This window comes from Pteropus medius, unplaced genomic scaffold (genome assembly GCF_902729225.1).
Source record: "Pteropus medius unplaced genomic scaffold, Ma_sr-lr_union100, whole genome shotgun sequence".
In the NCBI taxonomy this organism is placed as follows: domain Eukaryota; kingdom Metazoa; phylum Chordata; class Mammalia; order Chiroptera; family Pteropodidae; genus Pteropus; species Pteropus medius.
This window is the reverse complement of record NW_024356335.1, coordinates 4306580-4331031: the sequence shown is the minus strand read 5'-3', so window position 1 is coordinate 4331031 and position 24452 is coordinate 4306580. Positions and strand designations below refer to the sequence as shown.

General features: G+C 47.0%; 1 protein-coding gene and 1 pseudogene across 11 annotated transcripts in view; one reads left to right on the top strand and one right to left on the bottom strand.

The window, feature by feature from the left end:
* The window catches only part of SPTAN1 (spectrin alpha, non-erythrocytic 1), a 57728-nt gene extending 33655 nt beyond the window's left edge, over positions 1-24073 (bottom strand). For 4 of the 11 annotated variants that reach the window (XM_039861670.1, XM_039861668.1, XM_039861667.1 and 1 more), the window contains exons 1-18: positions 23883-23976; positions 13878-14117; positions 12608-12733; positions 8941-9081; positions 8530-8676; positions 7060-7193; positions 6753-6897; positions 6520-6674; positions 5786-5921; positions 5246-5347; positions 4302-4439; positions 3645-3755; positions 2747-2824; positions 2453-2608; positions 2031-2235; positions 1319-1500; positions 719-962; positions 409-531 (exon numbers count right to left, since the gene is read on the bottom strand). In XM_039861670.1, the coding sequence (XP_039717604.1) occupies positions 409-531; positions 719-962; positions 1319-1500; positions 2031-2235; positions 2453-2608; positions 2747-2824; positions 3645-3755; positions 4302-4439; positions 5246-5347; positions 5786-5921; positions 6520-6674; positions 6753-6897; positions 7060-7193; positions 8530-8676; positions 8941-9081; positions 12608-12733; positions 13878-14114 (2560 nt within the window). In that variant the 5' untranslated portion in view covers positions 14115-14117; positions 23883-23976. Of the gene's footprint in view, positions 1-408; positions 532-718; positions 963-1318; positions 1501-2030; positions 2236-2452; positions 2609-2746; positions 2825-3644; positions 3756-4301; positions 4440-5245; positions 5348-5785; positions 5922-6519; positions 6675-6752; positions 6898-7059; positions 7194-8529; positions 8677-8940; positions 9082-12607; positions 12734-13877; positions 14118-23882 lie in introns of all 11 variants that reach the window. The other 7 variants (XM_039861662.1, XM_039861663.1, XM_039861664.1 and 4 more) reach the window with 3 other exon arrangements.
* LOC120601807 (uncharacterized) lies at positions 16261-16379 on the top strand (annotated as a pseudogene).
* Positions 24074-24452: the final 379 nt, after the last annotated feature.

The window sequence follows — 24452 nt, the reverse complement described above, 5'->3', positions numbered from 1 at the left end:
GTCCCTACACCTAGGTGAGCCAGGCTCCTTCGTGTTTCCAAATTTTATGACGGGCTTGGGTTTCAACCCTGTATCAGGTTTCTGCATTTTCTGCCTCCTCAAACCATGAGCTCTATCTAGACCTTAACAATCACGTCCCAAATTGACACCAGTGCTGCTTGTGCGAAGAAATAATAAAAGTAACGGCACCCCCATAGTTCTCAGCCACTGAGACTTACATCATCAGGTGCTACTACCTCCATTTCACAGACAAGAAATTCACTCTCTAAGAGGTTAAGGTCTAGTCAAGGTCAAGGAGAGAATGGGGATGGTCTTCAACCCCACAGTCCAATCTGACTCAAGTCCGTGCACTTAACCTTCGAAGGACAAAAGCAAAGCGACTTTACCAGGTGATTGATAGGCACTCACCTTCCTCCACCATGGCATTCCCCTTCTGTGTAACTGCTTTGATGCGGGGTTCGTGTCCAGCAATTTCTGCCTGGAGGGCTTGGTGTTTCTTCAGAAGATTCTGGACTCCAATCAAATCTTTGCCTGAAAGCAGAAGAAACCACCCCTAGTCATCCAAGCCATTAAAGAAGTCAGCGCCATCACTTGCAGCTTCCACCACAGTTCCAGTTTAACTAAAGCTTGACCCTGTTCATTAGACAAGCGTCCCTTCTAGGCCATAAGGATAGAGCCCTTTCCCAGCTTGACTCCTATATGATGGAAGCAGACTAACCTCTGTTGGTGGACGCAGCAATGGGCTCTTTCTCTCGAATCCACGTCTCCTCATCCTCAACATCACGGAAGAGCTGCTGCAAACGCAGAGAATCAGCCAGCTTCTGCTTTCGGGCGATCATGGGTTCCTTGAGAGCCTCATAGCGAGCCACGAGGGCTTCCTGCTTCTTCTTGATGTTTTCGGCATCAAAATGGCCAGCATCTTGGAACTGGCGGGCCTGAATGGTGATGCCATCAATTCGATCCTGGGAGTGAGAAAGAAAAGCTTGAAGGCTCGGACCAGGGCTGGGCAACTCTATCCTGGACATTTCTAGGCCCACTTTACTACATCAAGTGTAGTTTCATGATATACAAAGAAAAACTAACATAGTTCTTTTCCCGCTCCAGAGAGTACTCCTTCCACCATCTCTTGCTCTCATGCTGGGTTCCCAGGGAGCTCTGAGGGAAGACGGCTGAATCGCGCAGAATATGGGGTTATCTAAGAAAAGCAGCAACATTTCATTGCCCCCCAAACAGGTCTGGTCTTGAATTACCTAATGTCCTTCAGGCCTATCATTTCTGTACTTTCTGGCTCAAGAAGAGGTCCCGGTCTGCACTCTACCTGGTGGGCGGCCACATCAGCCTCCAGCAGCGCATGCTTCTTCTGCAGGTTCTGGACGTTGGTGAGATCTTTGCCATAATCGTCTGAAGCCAAGTGACCTTCCACCTCATAGAGCCACAGTTCAATATCCTCGACGTTGCGGTTAAACTGCTGTTGCTGGTTAGCCTCGCGGAGCTTTATTCCTAGTCAGAGGCAAGTTTGATTTTGTTTGTTAACACCCTGCCAGCAATACGGCTCACACACGATGTATCTTAGTGAAGGACTACGAGTCAGACTGCAGTTACTGCTTCACCTCTACCACAAAGGCGAAGGAAAACTGCAACCTCCACTTAATGCTGACTTGGAAGTTGTTTAAAAAGCATTCTACCCCGCAGGGGATCAGGTCTTTGAGAATTATTAAGAATTGAGAACTGTTAAAAGCCCTTGGCTTATGGATTTTTAGTGATTGATGAGGCCTGATTCGGTCAGGGCTGGTGGCCCAATCGTCCCCTTCTCACTCAGGCTCCCCCACCAAGCACATGCTCAACCGCATTTACCAAATCATCAGGACAGCAAGAACCCAAGGCGGTGACCCCCATGTGAAAATGAGCCCGCACACCCAGGCCTGCACCCCACCTTCCTGCGTGGTGCACGTCCCTCAGACACGTAACCGGGAAGGACCGGTTAATTCCCTCGGCGCTGCTGTCAAGTCCGATGACTCAGCCTCTCCTACCTTTCAGTTCAGTGGCCTCCAGCAGTTTCTTCCACAAACTGATGACTTCGTTCATACGAGCCGCCACTTCGTCCTTGGCGTAGTGATTGACGTCGATCAGCTTCTGCCCAGCCTTCTCCAGGGCATCGATGCGGCTCTGGTTCGCTGAGAGCTCAGCCTCAAAGGCCTGATGCTTCTGGACCTTTCCTTGTAGGTTGGATGGGTCCTGCCAATAAAGAACGAGCTCTGTCTTGAACCTGAGTAGGTTACCTCACGTAAATCTCAAATTCTCATCTTTAGAAAGGGATGCATAAAACGGTCAGCTGACACTAATTAGTGCAGGTTTTGGATTTCCCTAGTTCTCGTTTTAGCTACACTGTATTGGCGAAGCTGTGTTTAGCTTACTAACCCAGCGCTACACGGCAATGTTAACAATACGTTACTTTGTAAGCTTCGTCCGTGGCAGTTTTCATCTTCTCATTGACCCAGCTCTTGAGCTCATCAGAATCACGGAGAAATTGCTGCAGGTGGAAGGAATCGGCCAGCTGGGCGCGGCGACACAGGGCTCTCTCGTGAAGGGCATTGCGGCGGCTCAACAGCTGGAAGACAGGAATCCATGTGAGTCTCTGGTACTTACTCCTCCGAAGATTCCCAGCACAAGAGGCTACACTGCAACCACTGCCTTAGGAAGGACACCCATGCACAGACGGAGGCGCATAAAGAATCTCGGAACTTACAGCGTCACGGCGAGTAGCCACGTCTTCCATGGCATAGTGGTTGTTCTGAATTAGCTTGGTTGCGAATTCATCCAGTGCCTAGGAAGGAAGAAGCGCCCTTCACTGGGAGGCAGAATATTCCACAGCTTGGCCTCCCGAGGAAAGTAAGTGCTGAACAGGTCACAAAACACTCTAAACTTTAACACAGGCCAGGGTTTTCACTCTAGAGTTTGCTAAGACAACATTTATCCCCAAAGTTTTGAGCTGCTGTTTGATGTCGTCAGTCAGACATGACGTTATCCTGGCTCCATTCAAGACTGGAGATGTCAGCTGCAGCACGATCCAACCGGGGTCAGATCGCAGCGGTCTCCAACCTTTTGGGTACCAGGGATCGGTGCTCATATGAGGATCTAGTGCCTGAGGATCTAAGGTGGAGCTGAGGCAGTGATGCTCTAGCACTGGCTATAAATACAGATGAAGCTTCGCTCCCTCACCCACCGCTCACCTCCTACTGTGTGGCCTGGTTCCTAACAGGCCATGGACCAGTACCAGTCTGCAGCTCGGAGTTTGGGGACCCCTGAGATACAGATTAAAAACCTTCCAATTCCTACTTCTAAGCTCTGTTTCCACCGGGAAAGACGCTCTTATGTCAATTCTTTTTTTATGTTAACTCTTAACTACTTTCAGTCAAAGGTAAATATCAATTTGGAGGTTTACATACGGAAAACGCTTTCGTTCTATAAAGTCATGTTGTCTCCCCGTAATGGTATATCGTCGTCACCCTGAGATTTTAAGCACCCACAGGAGTGCCTTGCACACAGATCCCTCATCAAATCTGTTCAGAAACCTTTCAGAAAAAGCAGCGACTTCTGGCTTACTCCAGGGGGCATTTGAAGGTGCTGACGGCAAGGGGCCTTACCGTGATCTTTTCCTCCTGGGCACTGAGGGATTTCTCGAAGTCCTCGTGCTTCTTGAGAAGCGCTTCCACACTATCCAAGGAATCTCCCAAGTCTTCGTTCAGCAGGAAAGCCTGGCAAAAGGGAACAAAGTGTTCAGAAGAACGTCCTGTTCCTTTCAACCCTCGAGGAAGGAAAGCAAAAGACGTTTTGGCCAAAACACAGAAAGAAGGCAAGTGATTCTTGGGCTATAAAACTTCTAAGACCTCTTCCAGGAATCCCAGAACCCTTTAGATTCCTTTAAAACTGATCTGATGACGGCAGAGGATCCCCGGCCCATGTTCTGCTCACGCTTTTGTCAAACAGCGTCTGTGACTTCTATTAGATTTAGATTATGCATAATGCTAAGGTTTAAGGAAAACGATCTCTGTAATAAAAAAAATTTTACACCATCACCCTCATCTGAAAAACTGGAACCGTTCCTGAGGGCCTGGCCACTGCCACGGCAGGGAGAAATAAAGGCAGAGGTGACAGAAGCTGGCTCAGTGTCCCCCTCCTTCGTCTGACTGAGAACTGAAATGGTAATGACTTCCTAGCCCAAATAAGCCAGCTGAGAAGCAGACGAAACAGAAACAGAGACCGTTGCTCACGGGGTAGCGAGGTTTCTGCCTGGACGTTACCTCTTGTTTGCTCATCCAGTTGTCCACCTGCTCGGTGTCGCGGTAGAAGAGCTGCAGGTCCATGCACTGCTCGTACTGCTGCCGGCGCAGCTCCCACAGCTGCAGCAGGGCGGCTCGCTCCTCGGACAGCACGGTCAGCTTGGAGGTGGAGGAAACAAAGGCAGTCGGGAAAAGTCAGTCCGGAGGCCTTCGGGTCAGACACGAAGGCTGCCCCGGAATTGCTAATCCTCACGCTCATCTGCAGGCCTTTCTTCTGATGCACGAAAGGGCAAGAATCACTAGCACTCGTATGTGCCAGCCTGAACAGCTTGCACGTTTACGCTGAATATAAGAGCGATGGCCCTGTTCTAATAAATCTAGGATTAATTTATTGCCACGTTATCACACACAATTTCAGGGAAAAACACCAAGGAAACTCTACACAGAAAACTCCGAGGCCTCTACCTAAGAGTGAGGCCGTGTAAGCGGAGCAGGGACTCTCAGGTGACAAATGTCAACCGAGTAGGGATCCCACGATGTTAAAGAACCCGATAATGCACCCTGCACAGGTTTTAGGCTCCAAAACTTACGACAACAAGGTCATGAAATGCGTTCTTAGTCTAGATACAACGTTTAAAACTATATCATTATCTAACGATCCTCAGGCAACTTGATATTCAAATATACTTTGAAACTTCAGTATACGCGAATGATAAAAATGTGTTTCCTCTTAGCTCCAGTACCAATATAGAACTCAACTTCCTGCAAGTCTCCTTTAAGTAGGAAATGTGTTCAACTGCCCACTGGACACACATCTGCTTTTGCAATCTCTGGAGAAGCTGCTTCTTAACCTTCGGGCAAAGCTCTAAGTTTTCTCACACCCCATGGTGAACGCAGTGTCGAGACATTTAAGAATGGGTCACAGCTCTCACAGATGTTTAGAAGAGCCTTTTCTCTTCCCTTACCTTCTCCCTTACTTCATCGGAGGCGTAGTGACCAGCAGCAAGCAGGGCTTGCCCTGATCCGTCTGCGGATTTAAAGCTGTCTTCGTGAGCATCGATTTCGCCCTGTAAGGGAAAAAAGGCACAATCTATGCCCATGTTGTGCAAAAGAAAAATAAGTTGTTGAATTTCAAATAATTGCTAGAAATCAGAGTATCACACCGAGAATGAAGAAGAGAGTAAAAAACACAGCCAAGTTTCCCCAAACCAGCTGAGGCCGTCAAACAGGAGAGCACGACGTACTAAGATGTCTTCCTAATGGCTTCTCAGGCCCTCTGTCAAACTCTGTGAAGCTGTCATACATTCCCAGGGTCTGAGCTCTGTTTTCTGTCCCTGCGGTCTATTTGTCTTCCTTGCGCCAAATGGATTTGTTTATTATGATTTTGATGCCTGATAGGGGAACTAACTACCCACGAACAACGTTTCAGCTACCTCGAATGTTAAGTGCTACACTGACACATTACGCGCTCACGTCTACTTCTGGAAGACCTTGAGAGACATTACCTTGTGCTCCTGGTGTCTGTCCAGAAGGGCTTCCGCCCCGGCCACATCATTGGCGAGCTCGTCTGCATTGATGAGGGCTTTCATCTCAGTCACCCAGCTGGTGAGGTCGCGGAAGTCAGCAAGGAAGCGCTGAAGCCTGGGAAAACCACAGAGAAGGCACCGGATGTTTGCAGTGGAGCTCCCAGAATGGACGATGCCTCCCTAAAGCTCGTAATGCTATGTTCTTAAAAGTCTGACAAACCATACAAACTCTAGTCCTGAGAGTATGGACTCTTTCAATGCAAAGGAAAGAAAGTCAATCTTTTAAAACTTAGGTTTTGTCATCACTATAATTCCACAGCCTTGTCTCTTATTTTCAACTTCCTTGTCGTTCCCAAGTTCACCCCCAGGTTAGTAAGCATTCGTTCCTTTCTGACCCTTTACTCCATTTTAACCAGATATTTCATATGCTGCTCACACCGCTAAGGACTACTTCTCATAACGCAGGGATATAGATTTGTGAAATTATAAATACCACGTGTGTATACACACACACACTTAGCTGCCAGTCCCCGAATAAATATAACACAGGTAGGAAAAAGTCACCTGCCCTTTCTCAGTATAGGAAACATGGCAGGGTATCCAGAAGCTCTCTTAGCACACGGAACTGACCCTAAACCCTGCCTGCCTCTCTCTCTTCTCTTAAAAAAGTCCACAACGATACGGGTTGCAGAGCACTGGAAGGTTATTCCTACCTGTACGAATCGTTGAGACGCGCGTGCCTCTCCGCCGCCAGCGTGCGGATCTGCTCCCAGTTCGTAATCAGCTCCTCGCGCTTCACTTGAATCTGCGTCGCGCTCAGAGGGTGTGACTGTTGCAGGCGGTCGGCCTCGGCACATAGGGCTTTGACCTAGAAAGCCACTCTGTCAGAACTGCTCTCCTGGCCCCCAGGAACTCATTTAGAGAATCGGCCGCTCTCAAAACCCACCTTGTCCTCCAGCGCAGCCAGATCCCTTTCCAAACCCTCGTGCTTCCGAAGCAGAGCCTGGACACTCGCCAGGTCTCGGCCAAAGTCATCAGAGGCCATTAACTGCTCTTTTTCCTTTATCCAGCTGATAGTCTCGTCCACATCCCTACGGAATGAAGGCTCCAGTTAGTCCAGACTTAGGACTGTCTAGAACTGAGAAAGCCACACTGCGCCGAGACGCAGTCAGCTCCCGCGTCTCATGGGCACGCCACACAGCCTACCCCTCCGAGCAGAGGCCCGTGCCCGGGACCCCGCTCCGGCTCAGTACCTGTTAAAGCGTTGAACCTCGGCTGCCCCAAAGAGCTTCCCCTGTCTCTGAAGAGCCAGGCCCTTGAGCCGCTGCCAGGCTGCGTTCACTTCGTCCTGCTTCGTCTTGATCAGCTCCTCCTCGGGGTGCTGCTCCTGAACAAGGAAGAGTATGAGACAGTGGCTTTGGCCCACCGCCTCCGGCACCTCCGACTGGTCACCTGGGGCTGGTCCCCTGGGGCTGGTCCCCTGAAGGATCCGCTTCGGCAAACCTTCACCATTCTGAAGAAATACTGGTTTTCTATGTGGAATGACGTAAAGCTCATTGAAACAGAGCTTCTGGTTCCTCTTACACAGAAAGGGGAGAGCCATCATCTGGCCCCTGGAGTAGGGTGGTGAGTCTACGGAGCAGTTATGTGCATCAGCGGCAAACCCTGTCTGCCTACACTTCAGCTGCAGACTTGCGGCAGCTTCATCCGTGTGCCGGGCTCAGCCCCCAGTGCTCGAAAACTTGGTCTTTCAAATGCGCACAAGGCTGCTCGGCATTACTGCCCATAAACATGGTTTCCAGGGTTTGTTCTGACTTTAGCCGGGAGATACTTCTCTGAAAATATCCTTCCCCACCAACCACGTTTTATTTGTTTGTTTGAACAAGTAATAACGTCACGTAATAAGGTGGAGCATTTCGGGGTTCTGGGGTCCATTTGTCAGACCTGGGCTTGGCCTGCTGCTCTAGGCACAACCGTGGGCTGGCCCAGGATGCGGGTCGCACACCTGCCCCTGGGAGGGTGAGATGTTTCTGAGGAATGCTGGCTCTTCTTTCCCTTCATCACTGATCAGAAAGGAAGCAAGTACCAGACTGGTGCAGATCCATACATTTAAGGTTTGTACCCCTAAATAAAATCCCCCCAATGCAAAAATTGTCTGGTTTCTGCTACGTGAGGTCTTGGGAGCACTGACCCCTGGAGCGGAAGGTGAGACTAAGGAAGCAGCTAACGGGCCTGTACGTGCAGGCGACGGGGAGTGCTTGCCACACACGTCTCTCCCCTCTGAATGGCCCCACAGCCACCAGGGGAGGGGGCCATTCATTACAAGGCCCCCAGGCTCCCGAGAACACCCAGAGTGGAGCAGTCAGGCATCGGTGGACGCCTGCCAATTGTCAGAGGCATTCGCCACCACACCCTCGTCTGAGAAACCCTGACACCCAGCTTCGGCAGCCCAATAAAAGCTTTACTAAGCCCTATTCGAAAGTGGGTGGAGGAAACAGGCCAAATGAACTCTGCCCTTCCCGCTGTGACCACAAGTGAAAAAGCATCTTCTAATCTAGGAGTAATTAGTATCGCTGCCTTACTCAACTCTAAACTTTAAAACTCTTGGACGAGGTTATCAAAACTTCCTCACTCAGAAACTGGGGAACCAATCATCAAAACATTCTTCCGCAAACACCAGACAGTTAATAAAATGATGTTGTGAGACGCACAAATCTATTTACCTGAATGAGTTTGGCAGCAAACTGATTCACTTCGTTAACTCTTTCTTCGTGGGCAGCCATATCCGTCTGAAACTCTTCAAATTTCTTCTGTAAAACTTCCACATGCTCCAGGTCCTGGCCCAGCTCCTCAGAAGTCACAATCGCTTCCTAGTCAGGGACCATAACAGAGCTGGAGTCACCAACCAACGCTTGGTAACACTGGCCCCCAGAACTTAGGAGACAGGCACACAGGTGTCTGTCTCAGAGACGCTGAGTTTCAGAGTTACAGATGAGAACAGACCAGAGGGGAGCTGGGGACACAGCAGTCCCGCAGCTGCTCCCGCTAACACCGGCTCTCGAATGCAGATCGGGGGAGCCGACCTCCATCCTTTCTGGAAGGTGACCTAGCAAACCTTCCTTCTCAAAACGCACCTTGTCGTTGATCCAGTCCATCACATCCTCACATTCTCGTAAGTACTGCACTAGCTTCTGGGCCTGCAGTAGTTTGATTCCTTTCTCCCGCATTTTCTCCAAAAGTAATTCCCATTGGCGGTGCAGCTCCATCAAACGAGTCTGGAGGTGAAAATTCAATCCCGTATATTACAACCATTTCTGAGATCTGGCTCTTCCAGAGAGTCCCGATAAGTCAGAAACCTCACGGATCTCTGAACAAGTCTTGAAAAAAGATAATCCCTAAACTGAGAGGAAATAGGAAATTTAATTGAGAACAGAAGAAAGCATTCATTTCATGGTGGTTTGGTAGGTCTGAGAGTATGAAATAATTGACCATTCATGGGTAAATTTATTCTACTTTACTTCAAGGGAATTATTAAATATGATTAGTTATCAATTGTTGATTTAATATTATTTGTAAGTATTTCCTTTTATTAGTTACTATCACTCAATTATTAAAGTGGGATTCTTAGACTATTGGAGCAGGAAAGATGAGGTATTAATGCCATCAAATGTTACTGAAGGATAATTCAGAATTCATGGAGGTAAAGGGGAAAAAAACAAAACAAGTAATCCCACAGACATCATAAAGGTCAAGAAATATTACAAGGCACAAGTAAATGGGACAACCTTAGCACAAAAGTAGAAAATACAGGGTCCCGAAACGTAATCGGCTATCAAAAAGGATTCTTGACAGGAAAGGTTTTGAAGTTTCTGTGAAAAGACAGTTTATGGTACAATAGCTCCCAGGTCAGGTCATTTCAAACTTCACCCAAGTGGCAGCCACAGGCCCAAACATATTCACGTCCCAGCATCTTTGGGTTCTCACGGCACAGTCCTGTAAGGACTTGTCAACGACTGGGGGGAATTGACCATCAATTCAAGCTTAAGTGATGAGTTCTCGTATTCTGACCCAATCTCAAGGCGCTGATTGTGCCTGCCCAAGATACTGGGCCGTGAAACACTGCCAGACACAAGTAAAACGAACAGGAAATTTACACGCTAACAGAAGTCTAGGATCCACCCATGGTTGAGATGCCGCTCCCAGCAAAATGGAAACTTGAAAGGCATGGGATAATCAGCATGGGTGGATTCTCTCAGAAACAAGCTGGATGTTTCATGTGAAAGGAGAGAGCGGGGAGAGAAAAAAAAACGCTCACACGATTCACTTCCAGCACTACAATCACTTCCGCCACTGATGGTTACAGCTGGAACCCACCACTGGGGAGGGAGAGGCATTCCAGGGCAAGGGGGGAAAGGCAACCCACAGCAACTCAACACTCCACCTACTCGGATATGGGACCCGATGTGGGTGGCGGTGACTATGGGGCGCCACGCTGTCCGGTACGGCGTGAAAGTCTAAACCAGTGACAGACAGGTTATCCAGGACGCACAGTCTCTGCACGCCACCCCCCTCCTCTGCGTTAACACTGCCTGTCAAACTATGTTACTGAGTTATGGGGCCAGATAAATTACCAAGCCAGGATCGCCATGGAACTGTGAGCATCAAAGTGATGAAATGAGAGTCCTTCGTTCAAATAAAAAGGCCACAGAAGGCGAAAGAAAACCTCATCCTCCAGTCAGCTGTCAGTCTCTTGCAAACTTCATTTTCACGGCCCCATAAAGAACCAGGGCCAGGCCTGTCCCCGCACTTTCCCATTCCTGGTGTGTCTCATCTGGTAAATACCGCGGGTGAGCGTCGGGATTCACAGGTTTACTACTATTTGAGCGCATGAGTGGCCAGGGAGGCTGGGCTGCTTAAAAAACACTCCGAGAGCTCACAAGGCGGAGGAGAAAGTCTGGTTCTGACTCAAGTGGACTTCTCAAGAGGGGCGTGAGCAAGCGGCCGGAGCTTCCAGAGAAGCGGCTGATAGAGGCTGTTTTCCCAGAGTGAATGGGGCTGCTCTGTAGTATTACAGCCAGGTGACAGATGGGGAGCCAGAGAAACAGATCAGGGGGAATTACAAAGGAAAGTCAACAGAAATTAAATATAGGCTGGAAAAATAAAGCAAATACTTGTGACAAGAGAAAAAAGAGTGGATCGAAATTCCAGTTCTGTCACCAATCAGCTGTGAGAATTAGAGCGAGTTACTCAAACTTCTCTGAGCTTCAGTTTCAACCCTGTATCTGGGGATACTGGATGCCTTGCAAGCTTATTGTGCAGATTGCAGATAACACATGTCAAATTCCCAGCACAGTGTTCACACATAAACGGCTGCTAACAGCTACCCCACAAAGAGTAGCTAACAGTACTTTCAAATGTCGCTTTAATAAGATCTCTTAGCGAGAAGAGGGTACTTCCTAATAGACCTGAATGAAGTGATCTTTGGGTCTACCCCTTTCTCGGATTAATTACGAAAGCCAACCACTTGATCTATTTCTCATGTTCTTCTGTCGCCTGGTTATACTACTGTAGAGCAGCCCCATTCCCTGTGGGAAAACAGCTCTATCAAGAAAATAATAAGGCGTGCTGATTTCATTTCTTATAAGCTGTATCCAAAATAATAGGAAAATGGCAGATAAATATTCGTATTTAATTGCAGAGACACATACTGCAGTATCCTGATAGGTTAGATGTTAATTAAATATTATGTGTCGTTTTATTTCCTATTTATAATCATTAGTAATAGTTAATTATTAATAATAAGCTTAAGACTAATTGCAAGTCTTTGATATGAGACTGCAGAGTATATCAGAGCAAGAGAGACAAGTATTTATTAGTTACTATCATTAAATTATTAAAGTGGGATTAATAAACCCCTAGACCTGGGGGAATGAGACCTCTACAGTGGGTGTCAGGGACAGTTCCAGCCGGGGCTGAAGACCACGGCTTTCATCTAAATCTTCAGGATTGCCCTGAAAGGTAAAGGACTAAAAAGGCTGGTTCCTCAATGGAACGTGACTTCGGGTGACAAAAAACAAAAACATGAAGATCTCTGGGAAGTAAATCAAACTACATGTGCATACCTCATCCTTTTAAAGAGGCTTATTAAACAGAAGAAAGATGAATTACTGCCCCAACTCCAATGAACTGGCACCAAACGAGGCAGACCAAAGAGTCTGAGGACTCCTGCTTCAAAGTCGGTCATTTCATTAACCAACAGGTGCCACAAATCATTCCTCACAGGGGACCTTTAACTGGCTTGCCGACTAGGCCTCGGTAAGTCCCTCTTAGGGCAAGCCACCAAAATCTGGAGAGCAAGCTTTTCAGCAGAGACCCTTCTCTATAGTGTCTGTGGCTCACCCTATTTATCTCTGTGTCCGAATCCCTAAAGTCATCAGTTTCACTAATATGCTCACCCATCTCATTACCATCTGTGAATTAAACGCTGACAGTTTAATTTACCGTAAACTTCTCTAGTATAAGTGCTGCTGAAGCGAGCACTGCAAACTTTTTAAAAATACAGTCACATTCTAAATTGTTCTACGAAAAGAACATTAATTTCCTGTATATTAACTCTTGTTTATATTCATACTGAATCATATTACAAAGGCAGGATTTGGGCAACTCCTTTAGGAGACCTCATAAATTCTTTTAAAAAGCTAGGGAAGTCTTTTTCAGAACCCAAATTTATATGTAAGCATTAATCCACATTCCTCCACCAACCGGGTAGATCCACCCACACCAGGCCCTACTCTTACTCACTCTTATGGTTTCAGATGCAAAATGCCCTTCTGAGATCATCAGGTTTCCGGTTTCATCCAGCTTAACAATGGCTCCTGAGTTGGCCTGCACTTCAGCCTCAAAGGCTTGATGCTTCTGAAGCTTGCCCTGTTGGTGGACCACAAAGTGAGTCACAGATGCAACCACCAAACCCTCACCATTCTGTCTCCTTGGCCCCCATTATTCCTCTCTCCCCTACTGAATCTCACTCCCTCTAACTATATCACTCAGCATCCCACCCATCCCACCTGTTCCATCACTCCGATTACTCTGACGCATCTATACCGGCCCTCTGAAAGCTTGGCCACTGCGGACCACCAACTTTGCAGACGGCAAGATGCTACAAAATAGCTTAATGCTGTCGTCTACCAGGAAATCAGCTTTTACGTGGACATCCAATCCTTTCTAGAAAAATAGTACCATATAATAGTTTTCTTAGCACTTAGTGTTTACCCTTGAATAATTCGCCCACATTCACTCACGATATAATATTTTTGGCTTGCTTTGGAAGCCACACTCTGATCTGATACATTCCATTCCTTGGTACTTCTTTTTAATCAAGTACTGAGCTGCAAAGGGGCTGGTACCGCCAGGCAGGGCTGGTACCTAAAGCAGAGTTCACCGTTTTCTTAAATGACTTTGACACATGTAGTGAAAAGACCCACGGGCCCAACTACTGCTCCATTTGCTAAAAAGTCTTTCACCAAAAATCAATGAGAAGAAAGGCTCTGTCTTGTTTTAAAAAAATAGCTTTACTGAGGTATAATTTACACCATAAAATTAACTTGTCTTACGTACAATTCAATGCTTTTTAAAGGCTTTGTGTTTGGTAAGATTTACTAATGAGTCACTAAAAGAGCCTCCTAACGATGAATTTTCACCAGCAATTACACTGTGAGCACATTTTTCTCAAAAAAAAAAAAAAAAAAAAATGCAATTCCAAGAGATTAACCCAGACCTTCCCTGAAAATGTGCTGAAGGCTCTCCAACGGCTGTGACGCAGTGGTTTGAGAACCATCAGCTTAAAGCATCCAGAAAAATTAAAACCTGCAAGATTCCACATTTGTCTTCACTAATACATACACTAAGGATTTTTCAGAATAGTGAGCCGGTCGGTTCTTATGTCTTATCTACATTCCTCTTGCTGCCCAATCACTCAAAGTCATAGTTAAATGACTTTATTTGTATAATTTTGAACAAAAACATCTGAGCCCTTGATTCTGGCACGAAGTCCCAGGGAGATCACAGGCACCTGCAAGTTGGTTGGGTCTTTGTAATTCTCATCAGACGCGATCTGAAGTTTCTCCTGAATCCATTTCTCCAGCTCCTCGGCATCTCTTTGGAAAAACTGGAATCGATAAGAATCTTCAAGCTTCTGGCGCCTAAGGGTTGAGAGCTCCTTGAAGCGGTGGTATCTGTCTAGGACCTGCTGCCGCCTCTCCTGGATGTCCTCTGCTGTTTCCAGCACTTTGACCCCACTTGGGTCCATTTTCTGGAAAGACAGAATGCCCTGGGGTCAGCACAAGACACCGAAATTGATTTAATGGAATTAGCCTCTCTGAAGGAAAGGAAGAAGAGAATTATCAGACAGCCCTAGTAGACAAATGAACTAAGAAGGTAGCCCCTTCTCAAGATCTAATGAAGCCTGGACCCTATTCCTTTGTGAAAAATGGCTATCCGCGCCCTGCAACACCTGCCTATATGGGTCTCTCAGAGGATGCCTATCTAACCTGGCATTAAAATTGGGTGAAAGATGTGAATAAGAGAACTATGGTTTATACCGTGAATTCTACACGAGCTTTAAGAATTCAAAGGTAACGCCGACATTGGTACATTAAAAGTTCTTTCATCTGATCTGTGCATTTCATTATGTGGAGATTAGAGAGAATCTACTCTTACTTAAATCAGCTTTTCTATTTTTCTAGAGCTCAGCCTGTTATTCAATGAAGTAAAGGGAATGATTATGAAATAACTGAGTCCTTAACGTCAGTAACCAACAGAATTTTCCTAGACAAAGTAGTTGATTTCTCAGTTACCCCCAAATGTCAATCCTACAAGTCATCTTCGGGCTACCAGAAAGCCTGGACAATGAAGAGGCTTAGTCTCATCTGAATGCGCACAATTAAAAGAAAATCACAGTGTATCTTTAAAAAAAAACAAAAAACACCTCCCGGTTATTTGGGAATGCGAGGAGACTACACAAGCCCAGCATCAATTTCAAGTTCACCACAAATGCAGGCTAATTGGGTAGATGGTCACTTCCCCCATAACAGTCAATCTGCTCCAACTTTAAAACCTCAGATTTCTGGAGAGTTTCAACAAATTTTTATGTCAAGAAGAAAGCCTGACCTATTTATAAGAAAATCCCAGAGTATGTCACCTGCTCGTATAGGGGATAAGCCATTTTATCCTCTAACCAAGGAAGGACCACAGAAGGAAATAGGAACAGACTAATGAGAAGGAGCTTCTAAATTTGTCTGTAACACAGGACTATGCATGAGCCACCTTCCCTCTCTATGGCTCAATTACCTAGAATGACTAAAAATGGCAGGTGAAAATGAGATGGCCTCGGGACCCTACTAAATTTAAAATTACATTCTACAGAGGTTCTGAGATTTGGTAAAAATGCAGACCAGGAAAGCTAATGGTGTCTGGGCCTGGCCCAGCTACTGAGAAAGGGGTAAACAGGCTAAGGATTAGGCGTGAAGCTGGTCAAAGTGGCCCCGCCCTCACATCCCCCTAGGAGCTAAACACCGCTGGCCAAGTGGGCGTTTTCAGCTCTTCAAGGATTAAAGCAGATCCAAGGGGCGGTAGGCACCTGATCACCTTGGAGGACCACCTTTCTATGAACAGACTAACTTCCTAGGAAAGAGACACGAGGGGCTTTGACCGGCATCATCATTCTTTCCAAATTATTCTCCATTTATTAACTGTTTATTTTGTTGTATGTTTTTCTCCCACAGAGTCCGATTTATTTATTTAACTATAAAAAAAAACATATTCTTTGCCACGTCAGGCCCATGCTTTAACACCCTTGATGGCTCCCATCTGAGAGAAGAAAGAATCCCCCTTTTGGGAGGCCTTTGATCCACCCAGCACGCCTGACAGGTATCATCTCTCATCCATGCCCTGTAACCTCTTGATGTACAGAAATATTCTTGCTCCTCTCAAACACACGAGTCTCTTTAAAGACTCCAAGCCATCTGCACAGGCTTCCTTTGCTTAGAATATTTCATTTCTTCTGTGCCTGGATAAGTCCTACTTGTATCTCCATACCCAGCTGAAAAGCTTAAGCTGCAGGATCCTGCCTCCTTGCTGAGCTGTACTCAATGTTCCTTCCTTCCCTCCTCAGATTTAATCCCGCTTTTCCACAGTTACAAAACGCTTGTATATAGTTCCCACTGTATATCGAACCCAGCGATCTAATCTTTGCACCCCGATTTCTAGCACACAGAGGTCATTAAGAACTGTTTGCTGAATGCACAGCGTGTGCAGCCCTGAATTCATTTGTGAAGGGCGGGGAGAGAGCTCAACAGTCTAATCAGGTTTCATTTTCCATGTGGTCAAACTGGAATTCTATTCAGGTAAAAGCTAGATTTGTGACAAGAAATGCAAATGAAGAATGCACTGACCATGTCTATGGCCATGCCACCCTGAACAAGCCCGATCCCGTCTGATCTCAGAAGCTAAGCAGGGTCGGGCCTGGTTAGTACTTGGATGGGAGACCACCTAGGAAGACCAGGTGCTACAGGCGTAAAAAATTAAAAAATAAGGGATTGTAAGCTGACGAGGTCCTTGTGATCTGCAAGGTTAACTAAGGGTTATCTTGTCTAAAAAAAAAAAAAAATGCACTGACAGAAGCGACACAACTAGGTGTCACCCTCGGGAACAGGTCTGGATCACTCATCTGGGGCTGACCAAGGGCAGTACGCTAAAAAGTTAGCTGCTCTTTTCTCTTTGGGGCGAGACCTCAGGGAAATCAAGCTCAGGAAGCCACCGTTCTGGTTCATCAATAGACAGCTATGTCTGAAAAAAAAAAAAAATTTCTATTTATGAAACAGGCTTCATGAGAGTCCTTAAAACCAAAAACTGAGGGTAACCTCGAAAAACGAAGTGTCTGCTCAGAGCGGAGTGTCTGTAGGTCTGTAGTGACACCGAGTTCTGGTCTAGGCTGCTCCCGGGAGGAGCAAGCACAGCCTCTGCTGGAGAAGGCTGACTTCCCACTCGGCTCACTCCCGTCACCAGCCACAGCTACCAGAACGGAAACGACCGTCCTCCTCCTCCTCCTGCACGGCCTGCTCCGCCTGCCTCTCCCTTCGAACTCCCTCACCGAGGCCACGATACCGACGCTGGGCAGGGTCCACTTCCCAGCTCGAAAAGCTCCTCCTGGCAAGAAATGTCCTCCTCTCCCTCTCTTAACGCCACCACTTAATACCAGACGAACCCCTCCAAGTCTAAACTACCTCATCTCTCTGGGAAGTCCTGAGTCAGAAGTCCTCACTCTGTGTGTGCGCCCCTTCGAGCACTGTCCCATTCTGCCGTGTCATTAGTGTTTTCTCCCTGCTGTTTTTATCCGTTCTTTAGGGAATTCAGAGACCCGAGTGACTTTTATAAAAGAGAACTTATCTTACTCTTATTCTCTGACCACAGAACTCGGCACATATTAGAGTCAATTACATTCTAAACTTGGAAATACGGAAACTGCTGTCGCTTCACTGTTAAGTAGTCAGGGGACACAAGGTCACCTACGAGAGCTTAGGGTGACCTGCGATGCTCCGGCTCTCAGACTGGCATGCTAGGACCAGTGACTTCAACATGACTGGAGCTGACACACTCTTTACCGAAGGCTGTTTGGTTATTTATTAATTCCTTTCGTTACCTCTTATCTTTTCAACCCCCACTTTGGAGGAAAAAGGGGGAGGAGGAGGGTATATTAATCATTAAAAAGCCTAAATTAATTTTTTTGAAAAGATTGGGTCTTACTAAGTAATCAATTATGGTTAAAAATAATTTCTATACTTCTTTTGTTCTCGTCCCACAGGAAACAGTTAAGATGGAAAAATAGCAGTTGTGTCTAGTTTGCTTACAGCATTTTCCCGTAGAGAAGTTTTCCAAAGGAGGTAGAGCGTGTATTAAACTAACTACACGGCACCTGGGATCCTTTAGATTAATGACGATGGTGTTTGTCCTGCCTCCTCATATCACAGGATTCATTTCATTTCTAAAACTGTTAGCTGCTACAGAGATCTCTAAGATAACGCAGCCCTTCATGATGAAAAAAAGAATCCCGACACAACGCTGCAGAGGTTCCACCTGAGCAAGTCCCCCTGCTTGGGTCCAGCTTGCTGATTCGGCCCCACCGATCCAGGGAGACTGTCCAGCCAGGCCCTGCTGAAATTAACCAACCTAAAAGGCCCTCTTTGTCACCCCAGTGAAGTAGAACGAGTCAATTCTATACCAAGTGCTTTGGTCAGGCAATAATGGACTTTTCTTTCCTGCAGTAGGTCAGCTGACGTCAGGAGGTGGGAGTTCTGCCAAGCCACAACTAGCTGTCTCCGGGGAGCCGGGCATCTGAAAGTCATCAATGCTCTCCCACTGCTGTGGCATTCCGATTTTCAATGGCGTGATCACAGGAGTCTAAGATCCTAGGTTAAGAAGCTTCCCCCATCCTTAACCTGATAGGAGCTGTCTCTAGTTCATCCATACAAGTTCTAGTTTCTTTTTGCTCACAAAAGGGCTATTTTCACAGACTATAATAAACACAGGAAAAATTCTCTAATCACCAGGAACTACAGCCATCCAAAGTTGCTCTAACCTCTCACCCAAAACTGTGAGAGAGTGAGTGGAATTCCTTGGATTCTGCCTGTGTGCACCATGTCCCCTCCAAGACTAGGGCAGAGGCTGCAAGAACTCCGCCCCTGCCCTCAAATATGCAGCTGACTGATAAGGCGGGACTCCACAGAGAATGTTCCAGGCCATTCCCAGCCTTAATGGGATTAACGCCTTTGGAGGGCTAGAAAGGAAGACTTTGGAAAAGAGCCATTAAAAAACAATCTCCAACCACACCAGCCTATCTATCTGGTTCACTAACTGCCTAAAAACCGCACGGGACTGCTACCAACTGACTGCTTATCTCAAAGCAACTGATCAGCTCTGATTTTGCCAGTCAAATCTATGCACAAGGAGAAGGAAGGAGGGGGAATGAAGTGCTGAATAAATTCTCTGTATGTTTAAGGACAGCTCTCCATTTAATGTAACGAGAAAAGGGTCATGTTTTTGCAAATATCGTTAGGGAAGACTGAAGATGCAGGCTGGTTACGAACGCTGCAATGCAGCAGGCAAAACGCCGGCTGCATCAATTCAGCAAGTCATGTGAACTGATCTCAGGGGATGAAACAGGAATTACAACCATGTCCTCTATTGTCATAAATGAAAAGAACTGGTCAGCGTTCTTACAATACTGCTAGATCTCTGGGAAGAAAGAGCAGGGTCTAAAGAAATGAATCTTGGCTAAAAAGTTCTAGTTTAATCCAAATATATAACATGCCTGAGAATGACTCCTCATATCCAAAACAAATTCATACGCATTAGTCAACAAAAAATGGAGGCCTTCTAAACAGGCTAGTCATTAACATCTCTGTCTTCTTGCTGAATGCCAAGAGATAGCTGTTGGAGGCAGTCCTTGGTACTTAGGAGATTTTTAAATGCGTTAACCTAAGCTACAGAAGCTATGGGCCCCAGTGTGCCAGAGGAAAGAAGCATCTGTCTTTGACGACAGGAGAGGCAGTGGGTGGGACCGACGCTGTGTTAAGCCACAGAAAAGACTGCAGAAACGAACATTTTCAAACCAAAGGCCAAATGCGTTGGACTCTGCAAACTTGGTGCCTGCAGTGAGTGCCTGAGGATGCTCTCACTCCGATCTGGGAGAGCGGAAGAATTCAGTTTCTCTGTGGAACCTCAGAAGAGAATAAAATTGTAGTGAAGATGAAAGGAGTCAGTATTTAAAACAAAGCATGGGAACCGCCGACATTTCAACTGGCTGAACGTGCCGGATGTCACAGGCATCTGGGATACTACGAAATGAATTCCGATTGTAGGCAAGACGCTGTATGTATTGTTTTGCAAGGAAAGGGATTTTAGGGACTAACAGGATGAAGAGATCATTTGGCTCCATGGAAAAATTCATGAACTTCACCCAAAGCAAAAGGTCACGGAAACCATTCGACAGCTCTGTTTTATTTAGTTGCTTCGTCAGAACCCGAAGGTGCAGAACCGGGAACACCTTTTTTCCATGGCTTAGAAAACCAGACTATTATCAAATTTTACATTTTCAAAGCAAAAGAACTGTACATCCCTAGATGCGGACGGGCTCCCCCAGAACGAACCACCAAAGACTTGGTTAGCGCCCACAAAAATGTTATACCAACTGATTCTCAGATCAAATGAATTAACTCAAAAGCAGCTCAGCTGCAGATTCTAGTGGCAGTTCTGCTGGTAAGCAGAGGTCGAAATTGCATAAATTAAGAGTTTTAACCATGGAAAAAATTTTTTTTTTTGCTGAAACCACATTCCAATTGGGATGGTGGATCTGCCTGTCAGCATTCAAAGGGATGAATTCGTTTCAGCTTGTTAGCCGGGTTCTGCAGAGGTGAGCAGGCACAGCTTTAAGAAAGCAAAAGCCTCATACTGCATTGCATCAAAACCCAGAACGCAGGGCAACATTGCAAAACTTATTTCTGCATGCCCCCCAAATACTGTCTTTGCTGCTACTTACCTGTTCATTCAGATGAGAGGTAGGTATTTAAATGCAAAACATCATTATTAAGAGTCTAAACAGGAGAAAGTTATAGTGTGGCCCATTTTCATAAACCTCATTTAAGTAATTAACCAGTCCGATTTATACAAGAGCTTGCCTTGGATTTATCACCCATAATCACAAGAAAGTTGCACAGTTTATATTTCTCCTTATGGAATAGCAAGACATTAATTTTAAGCATTTTTTTTTTGAAGAAGGTACAATTGAGCAAACACTCAAAAATTGTACATAAATAAAACGTATATAGTGAACTTTTCTAAAAACTAAAGAATGAAATGCAAGCTCTATTTCATTACAAGGATTGTGGCAGAAAAAAAAAGTCAATGGGAACAGGAAACAAACCCGAGTTTACAACATTTGTCAAATTTAAAAGTACTATTTTTACTACATATTTTCAGATTTTTTTCCAAATATCTAACATAATCTGTTCAGTCCCTTGGTTCTCAAGAACCAAGTAAGTAATCATCAAAAATAAAATAAATAAAAATAACCCAGCAAACATGCAAACACCAGTAGGGAGATAAGAAATAATATATTCATGCCTTAAAGAGAGGAAGTTAAAAAAACAAGAGGCTTTGGAAATTTCAGAATAAATTTTCTAAGACTTCTGTTCACGTAACACCAAAAAAAGCAAAAAAAGCAAACCCTAACAGAAACCTTAACAAAAAGGTCATGCAGGCAGGGTTCTCCCTCTCTTTGGATCATTCGACTTTTGACACAAAGGTGTCTTCACTGCAAACCAGGCAAAAACTAAAAAAAGCAACGCATTTTCTGCATGCTGGTCAAATACCTGGACTCTGCGCTTACGAAACGATGACAACATGATGGAAGAATGTGCAGTCTAAAGAGGGAGGGGAGAGCAAGATAACAAGCTTCTGAGGGCAAACGGAACCAAACAGCTTCAGAAGGAAGAAAACAGATCCTTAAAAATATAGGAATACCGGTAAAAATCAAATTTCACGTATTTTCCCAGCACCTTCTAAATCCCACCAGGGATTTAAAAAGTGGAAAGAGAACCGAGGTTGTCTGGTTTTAGCAGTTCCTATCTAGGTGTGCTGTTGTGGCCAAGTCATACCCCCTTTTGGGGCTTTCCCCCCACTTTTCAAATAAAGTAATAATACCGGATATACTTTTTAACACTAAACGTTCCAATGAATTGAGATTTCAAAGACTAGATGATTCCTAAATCCCCTTCTGTTCAGTAATTAAATAGTATAATTTCATGAAATCATCAGAAAGAACTCAAGCTACAAAGATCTGACCTGGGCCTAGTTTACTAGTCCACTTCCTCTACAAAATACTATTTCCTGTTTAAAACCGCTATGAGAAGAATATGCAAAAAAAAGTGGAAGGGAGGTACAGGCGCAGCTGCTCCAGTCCCCATGCGGTCTTCCTGCATTCCTGGAGTGAGCATTTGCCACTAGGGTGTTGCATTCTTCTACCCACGCCCACCACAGCTGATGGACCACCAGATGACCAGCTGCAGCAGCCCCAGCTGCATAACTAGTGGAGTCGTGGAAGAGCCCACAGAGGACTGGTCAGGAGGCCAGCCCTGTGCCCACTGTCGTTAGTGCAGGTTCAGCAATGACAGCACTGTGGACTATTCCTGACAACCACTTTTCAGGATCCGCAGTGGGCCCCCTCCCTTTGAGATGAAGGCAGATAAGGACAAGGAGAGAAAACTCTAACCGAGGGAACCAAAAGACAGGCTTAAAAAATAGCTCTCCCCACCTAAACCTGTTCATCAGATCGCTTGACCAGCTCATATCAGAGCCTGTGACAGATCGGATTTCTCCAATTATTAGATTACTACAAAACACTCTGTCGTAGACCAAAAGCTATCAGAGAATGTTACTGAGCTGATAGTTAATGCTGAGAACTGCTTCACACCTGTCCAGCACAGAGCAAATCCTCCTTTCAAGTCTCTGTGCCTCTCCATCTAGGTCCCTGGGTAACAGCTAACACACTTTGAGGGTCCCTTTGAGTAATTATTGGCCCAGTTACTAAAAAAGGCTTATTGTTAATTTCCTGCACAGAGGCCCTTACTGCAGCACATTTTTTTCCCCTGCAGCACATTCTTTAAACTTTGACTTCAATTTGACCTTTCAAAATCTAAGACGTTAGCTGTAACAAAAGGGAGAATAAATGACTACATTGCAGAGTTGGAAACCTCTCTCAATGGCTTCATACAGCTGAGTGTTCCCACTGCTATTCTTAAGATTTTGTTTCCTGGCTGCAATACACCCCCACTCTTCCATCTTTGATACATTCTGTTTTAGTAAAGTCCAATTGCTATGACGACGCAATTTCTCAACGTATTATGAAAATATTTCATATGGTCTCTCTTCTATTCTTCCCTGACAGCCACGATGGTAAGTTTTTCTAAAACACCGTGATGAAGCCAGAACAAAGGGCCTACAGAATTGGGGACCTATTATATAAAAGAGATGTGATAAGGTGTTGCAGCAGTTCACGCATCATCTCAACCCAGCTTTCTGGTCTATTCAGGCTTTTAATTTAAAATATATTCAACCCTTAACCTTCACAAGCCCTGTATTTAAAATAAATTTTATCGCAGTACAGCGAAGAGACTTTTAAAAGCAATTTTCTTTGGGAAGCATCTAATCAAATTCATTGGGACGGCTTTCAAACAAAAGGCTGCTCTATCATTCAACACCGGCATGGCTGTGGAATTTATGACAAATAATATACTGTCCTCGACTCGAAAGACCCAGTCGCAGGGGAAAAATAAAAAGAATTCTAAGCTATTAAGTTATTTGATTCGGGTCTTACACAAAGCAAGAGCCACAGCTACCTGTTATTTAAAAGCAAATCCCTGGACTAGGAAAGATGGCCAGCCTCGGAGCTTTCCGCGTTCAGAGAAAAAGGCCACGAATCGCTGAAATTAACATGGAAGAGCCCTTTACCCTAAGCTCTCGGCTCTTCCTCCTCCAAGGGGTGGGCCGGTGCTGCTCGTAGGGATTTGGGAAAAGGAACAGCAGAAGTCGCTCCCCACCGAGCGAAGGGACTGGGGGCAGTCGGGGGAGCGCTCTGCAGGGAGGGGGGGATGGTGAAAATCCTGACCAGGGAGCCCCCGCCCCACCTGCCGCAGCCTAATGGGGCAGGGCGGGCCCGCGGCCAGGCTGGGGCGGGGGGCGGGGAGGGGCCCGGCGGCCTCGCCGCCCCCTCCGCCCAGTCAATGACATTCCAGCCGCCGGCGCCCAGACTCGGCCCGGCGGCTTCTCCGCAGCCCACGCGCCACAAGCCGGTCGCGACCGGACCGCCCGGCTCCCAGTCGGACCGAGGGAGCGGCGAGGCCCGCCCGGCTCACCTGTCCGCGCGCTGGCCCCGCCCCCTCCCGGGGGCGCTCCGGCTCCCCACCCGGGGGTCGGCCGCCCGCGGGCCCCGCTTCCGCCCGCGCTCCCCCACGCCCCTTCTCACCGGCTCCTGGGGGCGAGGGTGGCGGGTGCGTGGGGCTGAGGGGTGCCGAGGGACCAACGAACCTCCGCTCCTCGCCGTTCGCTCCGCTGCGGGTAGTGGCGGTGACGCGCGCGCCCCGCCCCTTTTATAGGCGGCCACGCGCGTCCCGGCGGCGGGCGGGCGCGAGCGCGGGGGGAAGCGCCCCGGCGCGGCGCGAGGGGCGGGGGCGAGCGCCGGCGGAGCAGAGGGGGCGGAGCTCCCGCCGGCTCGCCTCGGGATCGTCCGGCGGAAAGGGCCGAGCGCTCCCGGAAGGAGCCGAAGCGGCGGTGCCGGGGAAGGGGCGACTGCAGGAGCGCCGCGGAGGGCGGGGAAACCCGGCGCGCGCCAGGAGGAGGGGGCGATGGTGCGATGGAGTCGCCGCCTCTCCCGCGGAGAGTGGAGATGCTCCAGCCGCCCCACCCTCCCCGCATCTTGGATCCGCCAATCCTGCCCCTCCCCGCCCTGCAGAGAATCTTCTGCACCCTACCCCTCCATCCGTGGGAGCCCTTCCAGGACTGCAGCGAAGGGCGGGGCAGGGGCCATCACTGCAGC